The 16,641-nt window shown below is 46.8% G+C and overlaps 1 protein-coding gene across 7 annotated transcripts in view; it reads left to right on the top strand.

Moving 5' to 3' along the window:
- The window catches only part of CRTAC1 (cartilage acidic protein 1), a 695,955-nt gene that overhangs the window by 398,192 nt on the left and 281,122 nt on the right, over positions 1-16,641 (top strand). For all 7 annotated transcript variants that reach the window (XM_076066243.1, XM_032952553.2, XM_076066244.1 and 4 more), the window contains exon 9: positions 1,398-1,480. In XM_076066243.1, the coding sequence (XP_075922358.1) occupies positions 1,398-1,480 (83 nt within the window). The remainder of the gene's footprint in view (positions 1-1,397; positions 1,481-16,641) is intronic.

Here is a 16,641-nt window from a genome sequence, read left to right as displayed (position 1 = left end):
GGGTCCCCTTTTATCCTCCCAGCGTGGCCTCGCTCTGCCCCGGCCACGCCCCCCTTCTAGAACCTACTCCCTCACGTGCCCCCGCTATCACCGTTGCCCTACATCCCTCTCTTTGGTTTATCACGTGACCTGCTAAGAGACAGGGCTGCTGCAACTGCAATTCCTCTTCTCTGCCAGCAACCAGCGCTATGCTACGTAGTGACCAATTCCATGTCACTACAACTGTAATGTTCACCACCAGGAGGGTCATTTTTTCAACAAATGAAGAACATGCTTTACAATGCCATCTTTGTTTTTTAAGGTATTGAATGTAATTTCGTGATTTAATCATCTTATAAGCAGCTGATATGTCAAGCAACAGCATAACTTACCTGAAATCTGTTTTGCAGTATATCATGAGTAATTTTTAACCAGGGCAGTCTTGGTTGAGTTTGATTGGCAGAATTCTAATGAATATTTATGCACGTATATGTATGTAATACTGCTCATGCCGAACAAGGATATTTTAAATAAATATATGTGCAATTGTACGTGCAATGGAAGGGTGTAAATTGTTCTGTAGTTAAAGGCATGGTTGAGGTCACCTGAAGCATTTTTTTTGTACTAGTATGACACGTGACAACTTTCGACATTGTGCCAAATTTCCACTTTCGAGTCAGGTATTATACAACTTGTTAAAATATAATTTGAGGGAATCGGATCAAAGCCACGCTTTTTGGAATTAATATTTTTAGTATTATTTTTAGATAGAAACCAGTGATGATCAAAGGCCAATAAGCTGACATCGCGGTAATGATAGCGGATTTACCAATGTTCTTGGGACAAACACTGGAAAAGTTTATCCCCCAAGAGTGCTATTTTGCTCTTAAAACAATTCGAACATTCATGAGCTGATAGAGTTGTTTGTTGTCTGTTAAGAGTTTGGTTATTTAAAATGTATTTTTATATTTATATAGGCCCTGCATTTCTCCGATCCTCAAGGAATCTGTTTTTATTGACCTATCTTCTGGTTACTCATTCTGCTTAAGTAATTCTTTATTTTTATTCATCACAAACGAGTAGCCAAATACCATAATTATATCAGTGCTACCCAACGTTGCTTTCTACGTATGCGAATTAATTTAACATCACAGCAAATGTGATGCTGTACTACTGCTCCATCGTCGTATCGGTGTTGTGCATGCCCATCATGGTGTAATAAAACGAGCAATTTCCTAATAACTTGAAGGATTAGGTGGGTATATAATCCCTATACTTGGTACCCAGTGGTCATTATGCATTCTAGTTGCAGTCCAAGGTTTTTGCTTCACCGGGCGATCAAAGAAGAACATTTTTTTGTTGCTGTAACGATACGTAAAGTAATTGCAGGACGTCCTCTCTTGTGTGTGTGTGTACAGGGTATCAGGCCGGGCAGGCAAGGACCCCTTCATCGAAGAACTGGACGTGGGAGAAGCCAAGGAGAGCTGGGGCAGAGGTACAGGTAAGGGACGGTTTACCATATTGGTCAGAACAAAGCTCCAACACACACTCTGTATGGCAAAGGTAATGGTGCAGAGCCCTGCAATTCCTTGCTCACGCCACTGCTGGTGGAAGGGCCTCCACTGGAAGGGGCACTATCGAGCCCCACTTTGAAGATATTTTCGCCTGCCGATTGACTAACATTGGTGAACCCATTAATATGGCCGTTTGTATGTTGAAGACCTTTCGCACCGTACATAGCCAACCGTGCTAATCAGAGGCTGGGTGGACACATGGGAGGATTTAAGAAACTTGTCAATTGTTTCAACTACCATGCTGCAGGATTGAACCAAAGACCTCTGGATTTCAAGTCCAGTGTGTTAACCTTTACACCACGGCAGTATCCTATACTCCATAATAACCAATCCAAAATTCACAAACGGAGCTGGTAAAAGGCACAGGCGAGGCACATTTTTTCCCAGAACCAAGGTCTAAACATATGCCACGTATGATCACCAATCATCCAGCTTTGATATGCTAAGAGACAAATTTGACAAACACGCGAGGCCTAGCTGGATTAGTAAATAAGATTACAAGGTGCGCACCCATGAATTGGATGAGCAAGAGGAGCGGTGCATTAAGCCGCGTAAATTTTACGTTTGCCAGAACGCGGTGGTTCTCTCAGACTCTGTCAGTTGTAAACGTGGAAGGCCAGATTGTGGGGTGGGGTTGTGATGAGTATAATAAAATAAAATAAACCACGAATCCCCCTTGGGCTGTATTCCAGTTAAATCTGTGGATGACTGCAGGGGATGGGGGACATCGCCAATATTCGTGCGTCTCTCCCCCAAGCAGTCAATCTGTTGATGGGATATTAAGTACGTTCGCTTAGTAGTCCATTTTAAAAAAAATGTGTTCCCCACATACCTTTATGCCTCAAAATGGTGCTTTTAAGTATGTGTAGTAATTATGATTGGTTGTAATATGTAGCACTTTTTCGAATAATATTACGTATTTTTTATCATTTGTATTTCTCAGTTCTTGTTAAAATGAAGTAGAGCTCCTCATGGCAGTGGAAATACTTGATTTTACCTGTCGAGACTTAAACACTCTCTCGCAAGAGATAAGTGGGTCAACAAGTAACAGCAGTGCAGTGCAACACAGGCTTAATGAACAACGCAGGCCTAACAAACCTAAAGAATACAACTACACAATGCAGTTCAACTCAACTTTCAAAGCATGTAAACTTATACATTTTAAAACATGTAATCAGATAGTATGTACTTGCAAAATGGAAACAAAATGTATCATGAAACCCAAGTGCATATTAATTTCAAATGAGGTGTTTAACACGATTAGAAATAAATGCTTTCAAACATACCAAAGTAGCCAAGTTGAAACCAAGCTCAGACCAATTTACTTCTCTCCTCCGGGATGATACAAGTTTACCTTTGTCATGCAGGGAGACCTCTCAGAGCCAGAGTAATCAGAGCGTCGCGTGTGATGGGTGATGTCCAGCTCAGTTGGATCATTTAATAATTACATAATTACTTCTTTTAAATTAACCAAACGTGTAATTAACACTTGACACTTAAATTTAATCAACACGAAATAGCTATTAACAAATAATTAGAGCTATTAACAAGTAGCTATTAGCTAAATTTTACAATTTGATAACACCTGAAACATCACTGCAGTTTAATCTGTGTCACTTACCATTACCATGGACGACTAAAGAGATTTCATGATGGGCTCGAATAAGTCTGTAAGCTCTGTCCAGTATTTTTCAAGCAGCAAGAGAAATATCCCAAGCAAGAGAAATATCCAGCACGGCTACCTTATTCTGTCACGATGCCATACAGCGCATTGTCAATCCATTGCTGGATGAAGGCCTGCGCACGGTTATGTTTTGTCGTGAGGGTTGTGTTGACAGTGCTTCTTCATGCTTGTCGGCATGGATTGGTAAGTGGGGGGGGGGGGGGGGGCGGACCGGACTCATGACCGGTTTTGATATCACACGATCACTGATGTTCGCCGTGGCCAGGCATTAAATCCAGGTCGCCGGGCTTATGGGTGCTTGGGAATTAATGATGCACTTTGAACTTACACAGTATACTTTATTTATTTCAGGGGCGCCACGGTCGTGTGATGTTATATTCTTTGCCTGGTAATGCAGGGGGTCCGGGGTTCGATCCCGACCCTGACGCTGGAATATTTGGAGTTTGCATGTTCCCCCCGTGGTCGCATGGATTTTTTTCTCCGGGTCCTTTGATGGTTTTTCCCTCCACATTTAGAAACATGCATTGAGATTATTTAGATTATTTTGCTGCTGAAATTTCCACATGATAAGCCACTTTGTTGAGCTGTCATTTGTGGCCAGGTCGCTTCTGAAAAATAAGTTAATACCTCCGTGGGAAATTGAACGGAGGTCGCCGGGTTCGTAGTGCGATGTGCTAACTACTGAGCCACTGCTCCACCGACGTCATAAGGCAGAGTCAGCACGATAGCGGTGATGATTTTTTTTGTCCGGGGCTATTACACCACTGCCAATATATTATGTTATTTAAATAATGGCAGGACATTATATATTTTTTGCATGCAGAAAACTATACTTCTGATACTCGTGTCGCAGAAATGTCAACGATCAGACCTATTGTGGTATGTTGCTATAGTAACCCCAAGTCATATTTATTTAAATACATCTTGTATTTTAAAATAACTTGAACAATGGGGAGAATATATAATTGTGTTCTCACTTGGATAAATTACTTAATTCATCATTAATTAAATCAGAATTAAACCTAATGACGAACCCCAATGTAAATATATTATAACATGATTAATTAATTTTAAATGTTTTCAGCGATGAAGTAATTGATTAAATGCGTGGCAATTGCCATTTTCCAAGGCAACGTTAGGCTTCACAATTGAAATGAGGATTGTTAAATGACATAATTGCTCCCGTGGATTTCCCCTGCCCCTTGGTATAACCATGCCAGGCACGTTCTCTCTGCGAGACGGTAAAATATCTACCATCTTTGGGGCAGGTCCACATTTTATTGCGGAGTGGACGCGGAGTGTGTAAGTGCATGCATGGAGACAGAGAAGGATGTCTTTTTGCTGGCCAACCAGGTGCAACGTACACACCAAGTGCAGACATAAACTGCCGCTTAGATTTACAGATTGTGACAACGGGCACTGCAAGGTGTTCACACAATAGCCCGGCTTCACAACTGAGCAAACGAGGACTGCAGCAAGCAAGAACTCTTTTTCATGTAAACAATTAATGCCATGCTTCTAAGCTCTGATGAGAAGCGGTACTCGTGAATACTGTTGATAGGATGTGGGGGGAGGGGGGGGGGAACTACACCTATGTCTTCAACACGTAAATAAAATGCAGCGAAATATTCGGGCAGTTTTGCACGAGAAGAAAATGCTGCAATACAAATGACAAACCAGGCTGGAGAGTACAGATAAAGTGGAGGTTTATGGCTAAAATAGAGTTGCCTTTGAAATAACTTAAATAACATTTAAAAAGTGAGAACACAGACGGGGCATATCGTTTCCAAGGTGTTAAGAAGGTTGGCACCTCCATTTGAAAATGTATGCGTTGAAAAGAGACGAGCCGTAAAACACGTTGCCAGTGGCCACGTTGTTTGCCTGCACACGAAAAAAAATCCCGTCTCTCACATGCCGCCACGGCCTCCTCCCAGCCGCGTCTCTCCAAAGACAGCCTCGCGTCTTCCTTTGGGAACTTTGTGTCGATGACCTTCGTGCATTTCTGTCTCCACCCCCCCTCCGTTATTTATTGAAAACACTATAAAACACCTTTCCTCATGGCTCCCTATCTGTGGACCGTTATAAATGTTTTAACCGTCAAACTTTCCTCACTCCGTGTCACCGGTGTTTATAGACATGCAAGTGTGATGTATGCTGATACATAGCTAAATCGAGGTGAGTTATAGGAGGTGCGGCCCCGTGCTATGCATTCATGTCCACGCGTGGTTGTGACTCGACTTTTTTTAGACGCAAGCTGAAAACACCACTCTCGCCATTGCCATTGAGGATTTGTCTCAATTGCACATGGTTTGTGATCTCGCGTTTTGTTCTGCAGCATTTTGATTGGTGCCAAAGGCAACGTATTCTGCATACATATATTATGATTAATTGCAAAAGCACATGGTCCTCAGAAAGCATCTTGGGATTATTTGAAGCTCCAGTTTTGTAGGGCCAAAGTAAGGCACCCCAGTGCAGAAAATATATAATGCACAAGGCTTTGTACACAGAAATGTGAGTATTTATTTAAAGTCAATGTTATGCAAATTTGCTTGCATCTACTGCACATCATGTATGCCTTTAAAATGTTTTTTTAAGCAGTCCTACACAATCGCAGCACCTGCTTTATATACATTTCAGAGCAAATGTATAATTTGATCAAAACATGTATAAAACATCATGGGGCCTCCTTTGCCAGTGTCAAAATATAAGAATTGGTTTTCCCCTTTTTTCTGGCAACAAATCATGTGTTTAGATGTTAAAATGTAGTTGCTCACCCCGAGCTCTCATTGTCCTGAGAGTGCATTGTCTTTGTGCTGTTCGCCTTTTGGCGTTTTCTGGTCTAACACTGTTTGAGACTAGGCTCTAAAGAAAGCTGTCTCTGGTGCGAACCAATCAGTTTCAAAGACAATGCAAAAACTGTCAGAGCATGTTTTTGTTTGTATTTTCACCACAAGTATATATGGTTAATGTAGACATCATTCCTTGCAAGAGGTTTCAGTTTGGCGTTTTAACATCTTAACACCTGTTTTGTTGCCAGAAAAAAAGGGGAAAACTCGTATAGCTCCATACGTGTTCTAGCGTTGTGTAACGTCTCGCTCGTTCTGCTAACGGTGAGCGTGTGTTTATTGTGCTGCGGTTTTCGCCGACCCTTTGCAATGTACCGTTTAATCGCAAAAATTCCCACGATTTGTGCGAGACCGAGCTGGAGAGTGTATCAATGGCATGTGCTCATTTATCATTTACAGTGACTGTTATCACAGATTTTGTTTAGCGTCAGCCCCTAAATAAGTAATACCTTGTAATGAGATACATTAATCTAGACTGGGTCTTCTACCTGCATGTTCACTTGCGTTTCCCCTTCCGTAGCCCGACCCATCCCTGAATCTGGCTGTTACAAGGGAAAGGGGTTGTTCTCGAGATCGGGGCTTCAACTCATAGGCCAATACTGTACATTGATATTGAACGTCTGTACTGTGAATACTGCACGTTACCGTTTCATTCATCGTAAATCTTTACAATATAATGATGAATAAATAAAACTCGGTGGTCGCGTGCCATAATGTTTCGACAGATTTAATTTAGGGAAAATTTAATTGAGCGCGTGTATTTATGAAAATGTAGGCGTCGGTTTTATTTATGCACAGTGCCTGTTATTTACACGTATGTTTCCTGTGGCACGTGAGACGAATACACCTCTCCACTGGATCAATCCAGTACACAATGAGCATAGAGCACACAGTGAGCAAACTCAAACCAATCGTGGCAGCAACTCTGTGGTGAACCCTTCGGCTCCATTTTCATATTGAACCTTGGTACAGAAGTAGCACCAGCCCCTTTTGTCAATCTACCACTTAATCGAAGGCCTCCCGACAGCACCCTGCTGTTATTGATAGTTTTTTGTGACCCTACTTCATCATGCTGGTCATTGTGGGCTGTAGAGGTGGGGTGAGGACCGATGCACTCACCACTACCCCCTTCCCCCAAGAATTGCAATATCGAGTACTAGCGGGAAGTCCCCATCGTTGCCCGGGGGAAAAATATATTTCAAAACTTCTCTTAAAAACATAACATACATACACAAATACGAAGCTATTGTGAAAGCCCGGCGTTCCGTGTGTTCATTTGTTCGTCAACAAAGTTATAGGAGGCTTGTAGAAGTCCAAAAAGTTATAGAAAGTGGGGGGTAAATAGTTGATCTAAAAGTTTTCCGAAAATTGTCGACCCCCCACAAAAAATATTTCTACCTCTGCGTAGGCATATATACCAACACACCCTACATACAATAGAATGAATAGTGTCGAGTAACTCTACAGTAAGTCTCAAAACGGTGTTAGACCAGAGGACACAAAAAAAACTTTGATATTTTGGTACTGGCAAAGGAGGTCCCATGATATAGCTGCTCACCCCGAGCTCTCATGTCTATGATCGTGCATTGTCTTTGTGTTGTACGCCTTTTGGCGTCCTCTGGTCTAACACCGTTTAGAGACGAGGCTCAAAAGAAAGCTGTCTCTGCTGGGGACCAATCAGTTACAAGGACAATGCATATATTATCAGAGTGTTTTTTTTTTGCATTCTGACCACAAGTATTGTGGTTAATGCAGACATGATTCCTTGTAAAAGGTTTCAGTTTGTTGTTTTAACATCTCAACACCTGTTTTGTTGCCAGAAAAAAGGGGACAACCTATGCTCATGTTTTGGTATTGGCAAAGGAGGTCCCATGAGGTATCTACTGACTCTATAGTAGTATCTGCTGACTCTGTAGTTGTAGCTACTGACTGTACAGTAGTATCTACTGAGCCCGGTCGTAGCTACTGACTGTAGTAGTATCTACTGACCCTACAGTAGTATCTACCGACTCAATAGTAGTAACTACTAACTCTGTATTAGTATCTGCTGACTCTATATTAGTATCCACTGTCTATAGTAGTAACTACTAACTCTATAGCAGTATTAACTGACTCTATAGTAGTATCTGATCCCATCCGTGAAGGATGTCGTTCCTGACTTACAGTACCCCGGGGTTTACAAATTGAGTTGTACCTGTGGTGACTGCTATATCGGGGAGAGGAAACGACATGTCTCTGGCCGAATTCGCGAGCACAAATCAGATTTGAAACACGGCAGAACGAATTATTCTGCCGTAGCTGATCACTGTTACAATGCTGTGGGTGATCACAATATAGTTTTCTCCGATACCAAGGTTCTCTGCAAACCCACGGGTTTTTATCAGAGATTTGTCCACGAGGCAATTCAGATTTACAAACACAGACACAATTTCAACCAAGAGGATGGTTTCAAATTAAGCAATCATTGGAAAGATGTTCTATATCAAACCAAACATTAAACTAATTTTCAATGGTACACTATATTTATTCAAGTAGTGGTTTTACAAACTTTCACAGCAGCTTATTTCCCTTCACACCAACATTATGTAAACTCCCCCCCCCCCCCCCCCCCACCGTGCCGGTACAGTACATATTTTATGCTAATTCCTTTGTCAAGGCGTTTTTTTGTTTCCTCACACAGAGCTTAAAGGACGCAACCTGGGCTTGCTGTCTTCACTCCAACACTGTCCTCTGGACAGTCCAGTCCCTTCACCTGATGAAGGCCACTTGTGTTGTGGCAGAAACGTCGTGATTTTTTGTTATTTTATTTTTACCTATGTGACTTTACCGAATAGAACCAAAGAGTATGGATCCTTGCAGTCACGAAAGCTTCAAATCTAGAAGTATCTACCGACTCTACGGTAGTATCTACCAACTACAGTAGTATCTACCGACTCTATAGTAGTAACTACTGATTCTGCAGTAGTATCTAATGAATATCGTAGTCCCTTCTAAATCTTTATTAGTATCTATTGACTCTATAGTAGTATCCACTGACTATAGTAGTAACTACTAACTCTATAGTATCTGCTGACTCTATAGTAGTATCTGCAGAATCTATAGCAGTATCTGCAGACTCTGTAGCAGTGTCTGCAGACTCTCTAGCAGTATCTGCTGACTATAGCAGTATCTACTCACTCTATAGTCGTATCTACCGACTCTGCAGCAGTATATACTGACTGTAGTGGTATCTACTGACTGTAGCATTATCTGCTGACTATAGTATTATCTACCGACTCTACGGTAGCATCTACCGACTCTATAGTAGCATCTACGACTCTAGTCGTGTTGTGCCTTAGAACCACGCGGAGACGAGGAATACTATAAGGGCTGTTGCCGTTTATGTTATGGCAACCAGCAACCAGCCAGAAAGCCACCAACAAGAACAATTGCAACAATAACAGCAATATCAATGGAGGTGAGGAGGAAGAGCCGTCTGCGGGGGAATAACAATGGTGTTAAGGCAGAACGGCAAGTGCAAGGAAGGCCTCCATCTCTCAGTCCAAGGTGCCAGCCTCACTGTCGGCGACGACGGACGTCTGACGATAACGGGCCCCAAAGGAGGTGCTCAGCGGAACAGAACGCCTCTGGACCGTATACGTGACGCCGGTCCGCTGCCACAGGCAGCATCCGACTTGTGAGCGGGCAGTGCGTCCGCTGATGTCGGCTTCTCCCCCGACGGGGAAGCAGGCCGCTCCTCGGGAACTACTTGGAGGGGTTCTGTGGGCGGACAGACAGAGAGATTATGTTGCACTGCATCTCGGCCAGGATGGCCCGGCTTGTTGGACGCATCTGGCACTGACTGCTCCGGATTTGGGGATGAATCATTGGGACAAGGCAACACATATCTCTTCAACCTGGATGGGTGAACAATCCAGTGACGGCAACCGAATCGGATGCGCATGCACTGTGGCCGGCGGACCTCCACGACCTCAATGGGACCCTGCCAAGGGCGATGTAATTTAGGGGATATCCCTATGGGCACCTGGGGGCAATGCAGCCATGCTTTGTCCCCCTTCCTCCACGGAAGCCCGGATCCCTGGTGTTTCTGCAAGCGCTTGATAGCCGCTTGTCGGTCGGCTGAATTATCCACAGCAGCTTCCCGTGCTTCCTGCAACCTGTCAAGCGTGACTGCCATCAAAGCGGGCACGGCGGATCCCCTTTTTAGACGAGCCCAAGCCCATTAGTACGTGCATCGGGGGTTCGGGTTCCCTCCCGTACATCAAATAAAAGGGTGAAAAACCTGTTGAGTCATGAGGGGCCAACCTATACGCGGCGAGGACGCTCGGAATAAACAGATCCCAGTCCGACTGGGTCGCGGACCCTGGTGGGAGCATGGACTTGAGGGTGTGTGTTAAGAGCTCTACCATTCCATCGGTTTGAGGGTGGTAGGGCGAAATTCGAATTTTCTTTGTACCCAGGAGGTTCACAGACCTCCTTGAGCAGTCTGGAAGAAAAATTTCGACCCTGGGCAGTTTGAAGCTGCTCAGGGGCACCCTTATTGAAAACGTAGCCATGCAAAAAGGCACCAGTGATAGACGAGGCTGACTGATCCTGTAAGGGCCACACCATGGACCAGCATGTGAGGTACTCGACCCCGACCAAAAGATACTTGTGGCCCCGCTGAGAAGTTGGAAATGGGCCTAAAATGTTAAGGGCCACAAGTTCGTTTACGCGAGATACCTTTATTGATTACAGCGGGACCGATCGCGCAAAACTGGAGGTTTCCGACGTGCGCAATCCTGGCAGCCTTTGACGAATAGCACCACGTCGCTTTCCATGCCCGGCCAGTAATAGTCCCGTTTGACTGTCAACAAGGTTTTCTGAGTCCCCAGATGCATCAATTTCTCATGAATTACGCGAGTCAGTTTCCCCCGGAGGACTGTGGGTACCACAATACAATATCTATGCAACTCCGTGTCCCATCGCATAAGGAGGCCATCATGCAGGGCAACGGCTGTGACGGTTACCGGAGTGGCGTTATTGTTGCCAGATTTAACACGGCGTCACAATTTTAACAGAGAGTTATCCTCGATCTGTAGGCGAGACCATTTATCGCGAGGGAGACCTAGTCTGCAATCCCTGGGCAGCGGCGCACCTCGAAGAGGAGCCGCGTCGGCCGACGCCACCAACTGAGGCACGGATTCAACTGAAGGCCTGCAATGACTAGAGGCAGTCGTGCATGCACACCCACTGTCCGGTGCCAACCTAGACAAAGCGTCCGCATTTCCGTGCTGTACCCCCTTACTGTGAATAACATCGAACGCGTACTCCTGCAACACCTCAAGCCAGCGGGACAGCTGACCTGAACGTTGATCTATGCGCAAGGAGTATTGTAAGGAGGCATGTTCCGTCTGAACGGTGAACTGCCTACCATACAAGTATGTCCTATACAGCTGAATGAAGTACACAATGGCAAGCAGCTCCCTCGGGTCACACAATAACGTTGCTCCACGGAGGACAACACACGACTGCCGTATGTTACAACCCTTTTGGCGCCATCAACCACCTGGGAAAGTACAGCCCCTATGCCCGTGTCGCTGGCATCACTGTCTAACACAAAGGGCAGGGAGAAGTCGGGGTAACCCAGGGGGGGGTGCATCAGCCAGGGAATCCCGAAGCGCGACGAACAGTTTCTCCTCCTCTTTGCCCCAATGGAATTTTTGGCCCTTAGCGGACAGCGCGTGGAGTGGCTTTGCGATAGTCGCAAAATCCCGCACAAAACGACAGTAATATGAGGTAAAGCCTACAAAACTGCGAACCTCTGCGACAGATTTGGGGGTCGGCCAAGCATGGACACAAGCAGTTTTCTCTGGGTCTGTAGCGACTCCTGACGCGCTGACCACATGCCCCAAATACTTTACGGAAGACTGCAGCAAATGGCACTTTTGTGGTTTGAATTTGAGGTTAGCAACACACACTTTGAGGAAGACCAATTCCAGACGCTGCAAATGCTCGTCAGACGTGTGACTGAAAACAATAACGTTGTCCAAATATATTAGACAGGAGTCCCACTGTAGTCCCGCCAAGAACATCCCCAAGAGGCGTTGAAAAGTGGCCGGGGCCGAGTGGAGGCCCATAGAAAGCCGATTGAATTGAAACAGCCCCTGGGGTGTACGGAACGCAGTTTTTGGTTTGGAGTCCTCATTCAATGGCCACTGCCAGAAGTCTGACAGCAAATCCAGGGTTGAAAATAACCACGCACCCGAGAGGGCGTCAAGTGAATTATCCATGCGGGGAAGCAAGGAGGCATCTGCCACTGAAATGTTTTTAATTTACGAAAATCAATGCAAAATCGGAGACCCCCATCCCATTTCTTAACCAATACTATGGGGGTCCCCCAAGGGCTATTAGAAGGAGAGATGATGTCCACCGCCAACATCTTATCGACAGCCAAGCGGACATGATCCTTCTCTCTAGGGCTAAGGCGATGATAGTTCAACCGAATGGGGGTGATTCCCCGGTGTCTATGTGATGGGATAGTGGGGACATGCGCCCGATATCGAATTTACTTTAGCTAAAAACGTCGTCAAGTCATCATGGGACTTCCTTTGCCAGTAGCAAAATAGGAGAATAGGCTTTCCCATTTTTTCTGGCAAAAAAAAACAAGTGTTGAGATGTTAAAACACCAAACTGAGACCTTTTACAAGGTATCATGTCTGGATTAACCACAATACTTGTGGTCAGAATGCAGAAAAAAACATACTCTGATAAAATATGCATTGTCTTTGAAAATGATTGGTCCACACCATAGACAGCTTTCTTTCGAGCCGAGTCTCAAATGGTGTTAGACCAGAGGATGCCAAAAGGCGTACAGCACAAAGACAAGCACTATCAGATTAATGAGAGCTCGGGGTGAGCAGCTATATCATGGGACCTCCTTTGCCAGTGTCAACTATCAACCGGCGTGGCGTCTTCTGCTGAATGAGTAGGGGTCGCGTGCGCCAAAACGGTACCAGTCTGGATAACTACGTGCGAAGGACCCACGTTCAAAATCTGCAAAAAGGGTTCCTGGTCCTTCAACACGACCATTAGGGCACCCAACAAGCAGGAGGTCTGTGAGAAGTAGTTTGAGGGAGTTAAGAGGTCTCCCGCCTCAGGAATTTGCAATCGCAGGGGTTTGCGCAACCTCAGAGGTACCAGCATTTGGGAACCCGGTGGAACCTTTATGGAATCTCTAACCAAAGCCCATACACTGGCGGCAACAGGAGTCAGCAAAGTAGGAGAGTTAAAAAATTTCAATCGACAGCCCGACAGCATCTCCATACAACCTTGGTTGATCAAGATTTTAAGGGGCATTCTGGCTAAAAAATCTGTGCCCAAGAGGCTTGGCACGGCCAATGTCTTCGAGAACAAGACAGGGCCCTCCAATTCGATCTCACCAATTCTAATGGTGGTGATAATGTGTCCCAAGATACCCATACTACCTCCGTTTGCGGCAACGCAACCGACCAACGCTGTGGAAAAATACCGAAAATCATTTTGGATATAATGGTGGCTGACGCACCCGTATCCACCAAAATACGGACTTCTACCCCTTGAATATATCAAACGACCATGGAGGAACCTGCCGCGGCTGCCACAACCCGATGTGCAAGCGCATCCCATTGGTATACCACCTTTGGCCACCCGGCGACCGACCGCGAACTCACATCGTGAGGTTGAATAACGTTAGCAGTGCCCCTGTGATCATGAACCCGATCCCCGCTAGATGTGTGAGGTGAGGGGAGCGGCTGAGTGGCTGATCCGTTGCGACTTTCCTGTGGCCTTGCTGACGACGCCGATGTGGAGTTGGAGGGCGATGGGGTCCCACCGAAGGCTTCAGGGACGTTGCGGCAGCCTCTGGTGATGTTGCCGGGCTGGGCACAGCGGAAACACGCGGTGAGTGCCAGCCCATGCGAGAGAGAAGCCCTCGCTCGCCACCGCTGCTCCGGCTGACGTCCACCAGCGCCCCTCCTATGGCGAGACGTTCACCGTCGTGTGGCGTGATGACCTCCACTGGACCCAGGTTCCCAGCGCACGCCGCCACACTGCGCCACTGGCGCAGCCCAAGGTGGGCCTGGATCTCTTGAGCCACCTTGAGTGAAGATATGTCTGGTTCCTCCACAATGACTAAGATGACACCGAGTTCCCGTGCCAGTGAGAGCAGCCGCTCCAATGTCAGGGAGTCGAGCGCCACCTCATCTATGTTGCGGTGGGCCACCCATCCAAGCACCAACAAGGCGCTGCAAAAGGCAAGAGGCGTCTCGGCCTCCCCTCGCCTCCCGCAGCAGGAACTTCCGGCGAGCGCTCGAAGGCGGCTCGAAAATTGCGGTCATGCGAGCGCACGCCAGGGGGAGCGTCGCCCAATCGGCAGCCTGAATGGAAATGAAGGCGGCCAAGGAATCATTGTCCAACGCCCTCAGAAGTACCTTGAGTGCTTCGTCCATAGGCCATCCCACCGAGGCGTAAGCCGCTTCAAACTGGCGTTGAAAAGACATCCAATCGCCCCCAGCTGCAGTAAATGGGAGAACGGGGGGCAGACGCCGAAGCTTGAAAGGACCGGAGTTGAAGTCCGGTGCGGGCGTTCTACAAGCTGCACTTGGCGGCATCGCTGCGGCAGAGTCAATGGCGCCCGGTTGCTACGTCGCACCCAGTGAGAAAATGGTGCCCGGTTGCTGCGTCGCACCCAGTGAGATAATGGCGCCCGGTTACTGCATCGCACTATCAGAGAAAATGGCGCCCGGTTGCTGCATCGCACCCGTTGAGAAATTGGCGCCAATTTCAAACATGGTGGCAGAAAAAGTGATGGGAAGCGCCTGCTCCAACTCTGCGATGGGCGCGCGTGGCTGGGCTCCCGCCTCCGAAATGCCAGGTGCGCAGCGGACTCCAGCAGTCGGCCGAGTTGGCTGGTGAGGGACTACCAGCTCTCCGGTGATGGTGGGCGGCCGGGAGCAGGAGCCTCCTCCTCCTGCACCGGCTGCCGAAGTTCGGCGGGGTGCATCTCCGGGGCCCCAGACTTCGGGGACGTTGTGGGGACCTCCTCCGTGCTGTCTTTGTTCTCCGACCGCACAATGGGTGGGTTCTTTTGGTTCACAGCCGACTTGGACATGGCGGCGAAGTTTTCCGTCCACTTTTGACACCAGTTGTCATGCCGTAGAACCACGTGGAGACGAGGAATGCTATAAGGGCTGTTATTAAAACTGTTACACTCAACACTGTATGCCTGGGGTGGGCACATTTTTTCACTCGCGGGCCACAATGGGTTCTAAAATTTGACAGAGGGGCCGGGCCAGGAACAGATAGATGGAGTGTTTGTGTGAACTATTATAAATGACATGTAAAAATCATTACATCAAAGGATTTGGCCTTTAACAGGTAGCAAAGCATTTATTTGCAAGGCAATTTAACAAATTGCACGAACATGAACAATACAAAACATGTCGTAACGTGACTGATCAAACATCATGAAAACATCTGAGGCCTGCGCCCAAACCAATTACCTCACTTGAACTTCTTTATTATCTACATTAACAGGTTAGAGCAGCCACGCAGGCTGTGTGTCAGAGATTTGGCTCCAACCTCGCTGCAGCAACACATCATCACTTTCAGTTTCAGTGGGAACAGTGTTGTTGATCTCTCATTTTTGCCAGTGCATCCAAGTCTGGAGTTATTTTGGTTGTGGCAATTCTCAGGATATATCTGAGGTGCTGATCCGTTAACTTTGATCTGTGACGGCCCACAATGCATTGCGAGATCATGTGCCCTTTCGAACCCTATACACCACACTCCTAGTCAAAGTGCGCCATCTAATGGGGAAATGGAGGCATTACAGGAGAAAGGTAAATTTAATTTAATATTCATATTTGGACAAGTTCGGCGGGCCGGATTAAAGAGCCCAATGGGCCATATACGGCCCGGGGGCCGTACTTTGCCCATGTCTGCTCTATGCTCACACCAGGGGTAGGTTCTCTCTATCTCGGTCCTTTACGCCAGACACTGAATGCTATCTGGGTCCTGCTCTCGGCTAACCTTTGAGGCTCTCTCACTCGCCCGGAGCAGGGGTTCAGCCAACACCGCTTCCGCGACAAAGAGAGAGAAACCTCTCTCCCAGCCGACCCTTACTGAATACTCGGGACCCTACCCTCGGCTATCCCCTTGGCTCTCCCACTCGTCTGCCCGGAGCGGGGGTTCAGCCAACACCGCCCCGCGTCGAGGAGGGAGAGACACCTTGCAGCTGATCCTTGCCCTGGCTCCCCACAACGACCCCACCTTCGTCATTGGGTCCCCCTTAAGAACCCCTTTGGCGGCTCCTTCCCCTAGCTCGAACCCGCCTTTGTTCCCGAAGGTAGCTCTTACACCACCCGTGACATGACGCCATCCTTGACTGTCAACCCGCTCGTACCTCCTTCTGTTCTCCCCCTCATGGTTACTCACAGTACTCCTCTACAGTATTAACTGCTGACGATAGTAGTATCCACTGACTATAGTAGTAACTACTAACTCTACAGTAGTCTCTACTGACTCGATAGTAGTATCT

The sequence above is a fragment of the Petromyzon marinus genome, chromosome 11 (assembly GCF_048934315.1).
Source record: "Petromyzon marinus isolate PM22_M1 ecotype Great Lakes invasive population chromosome 11, UKy_Petmar_22M1.pri1.0, whole genome shotgun sequence".
In the NCBI taxonomy this organism is placed as follows: Eukaryota; Metazoa; Chordata; class Hyperoartia; order Petromyzontiformes; family Petromyzontidae; genus Petromyzon; species Petromyzon marinus.
Note: the sequence above shows the minus strand (reverse complement) of the source record. Positions and strands in the feature narration are given on the sequence as shown.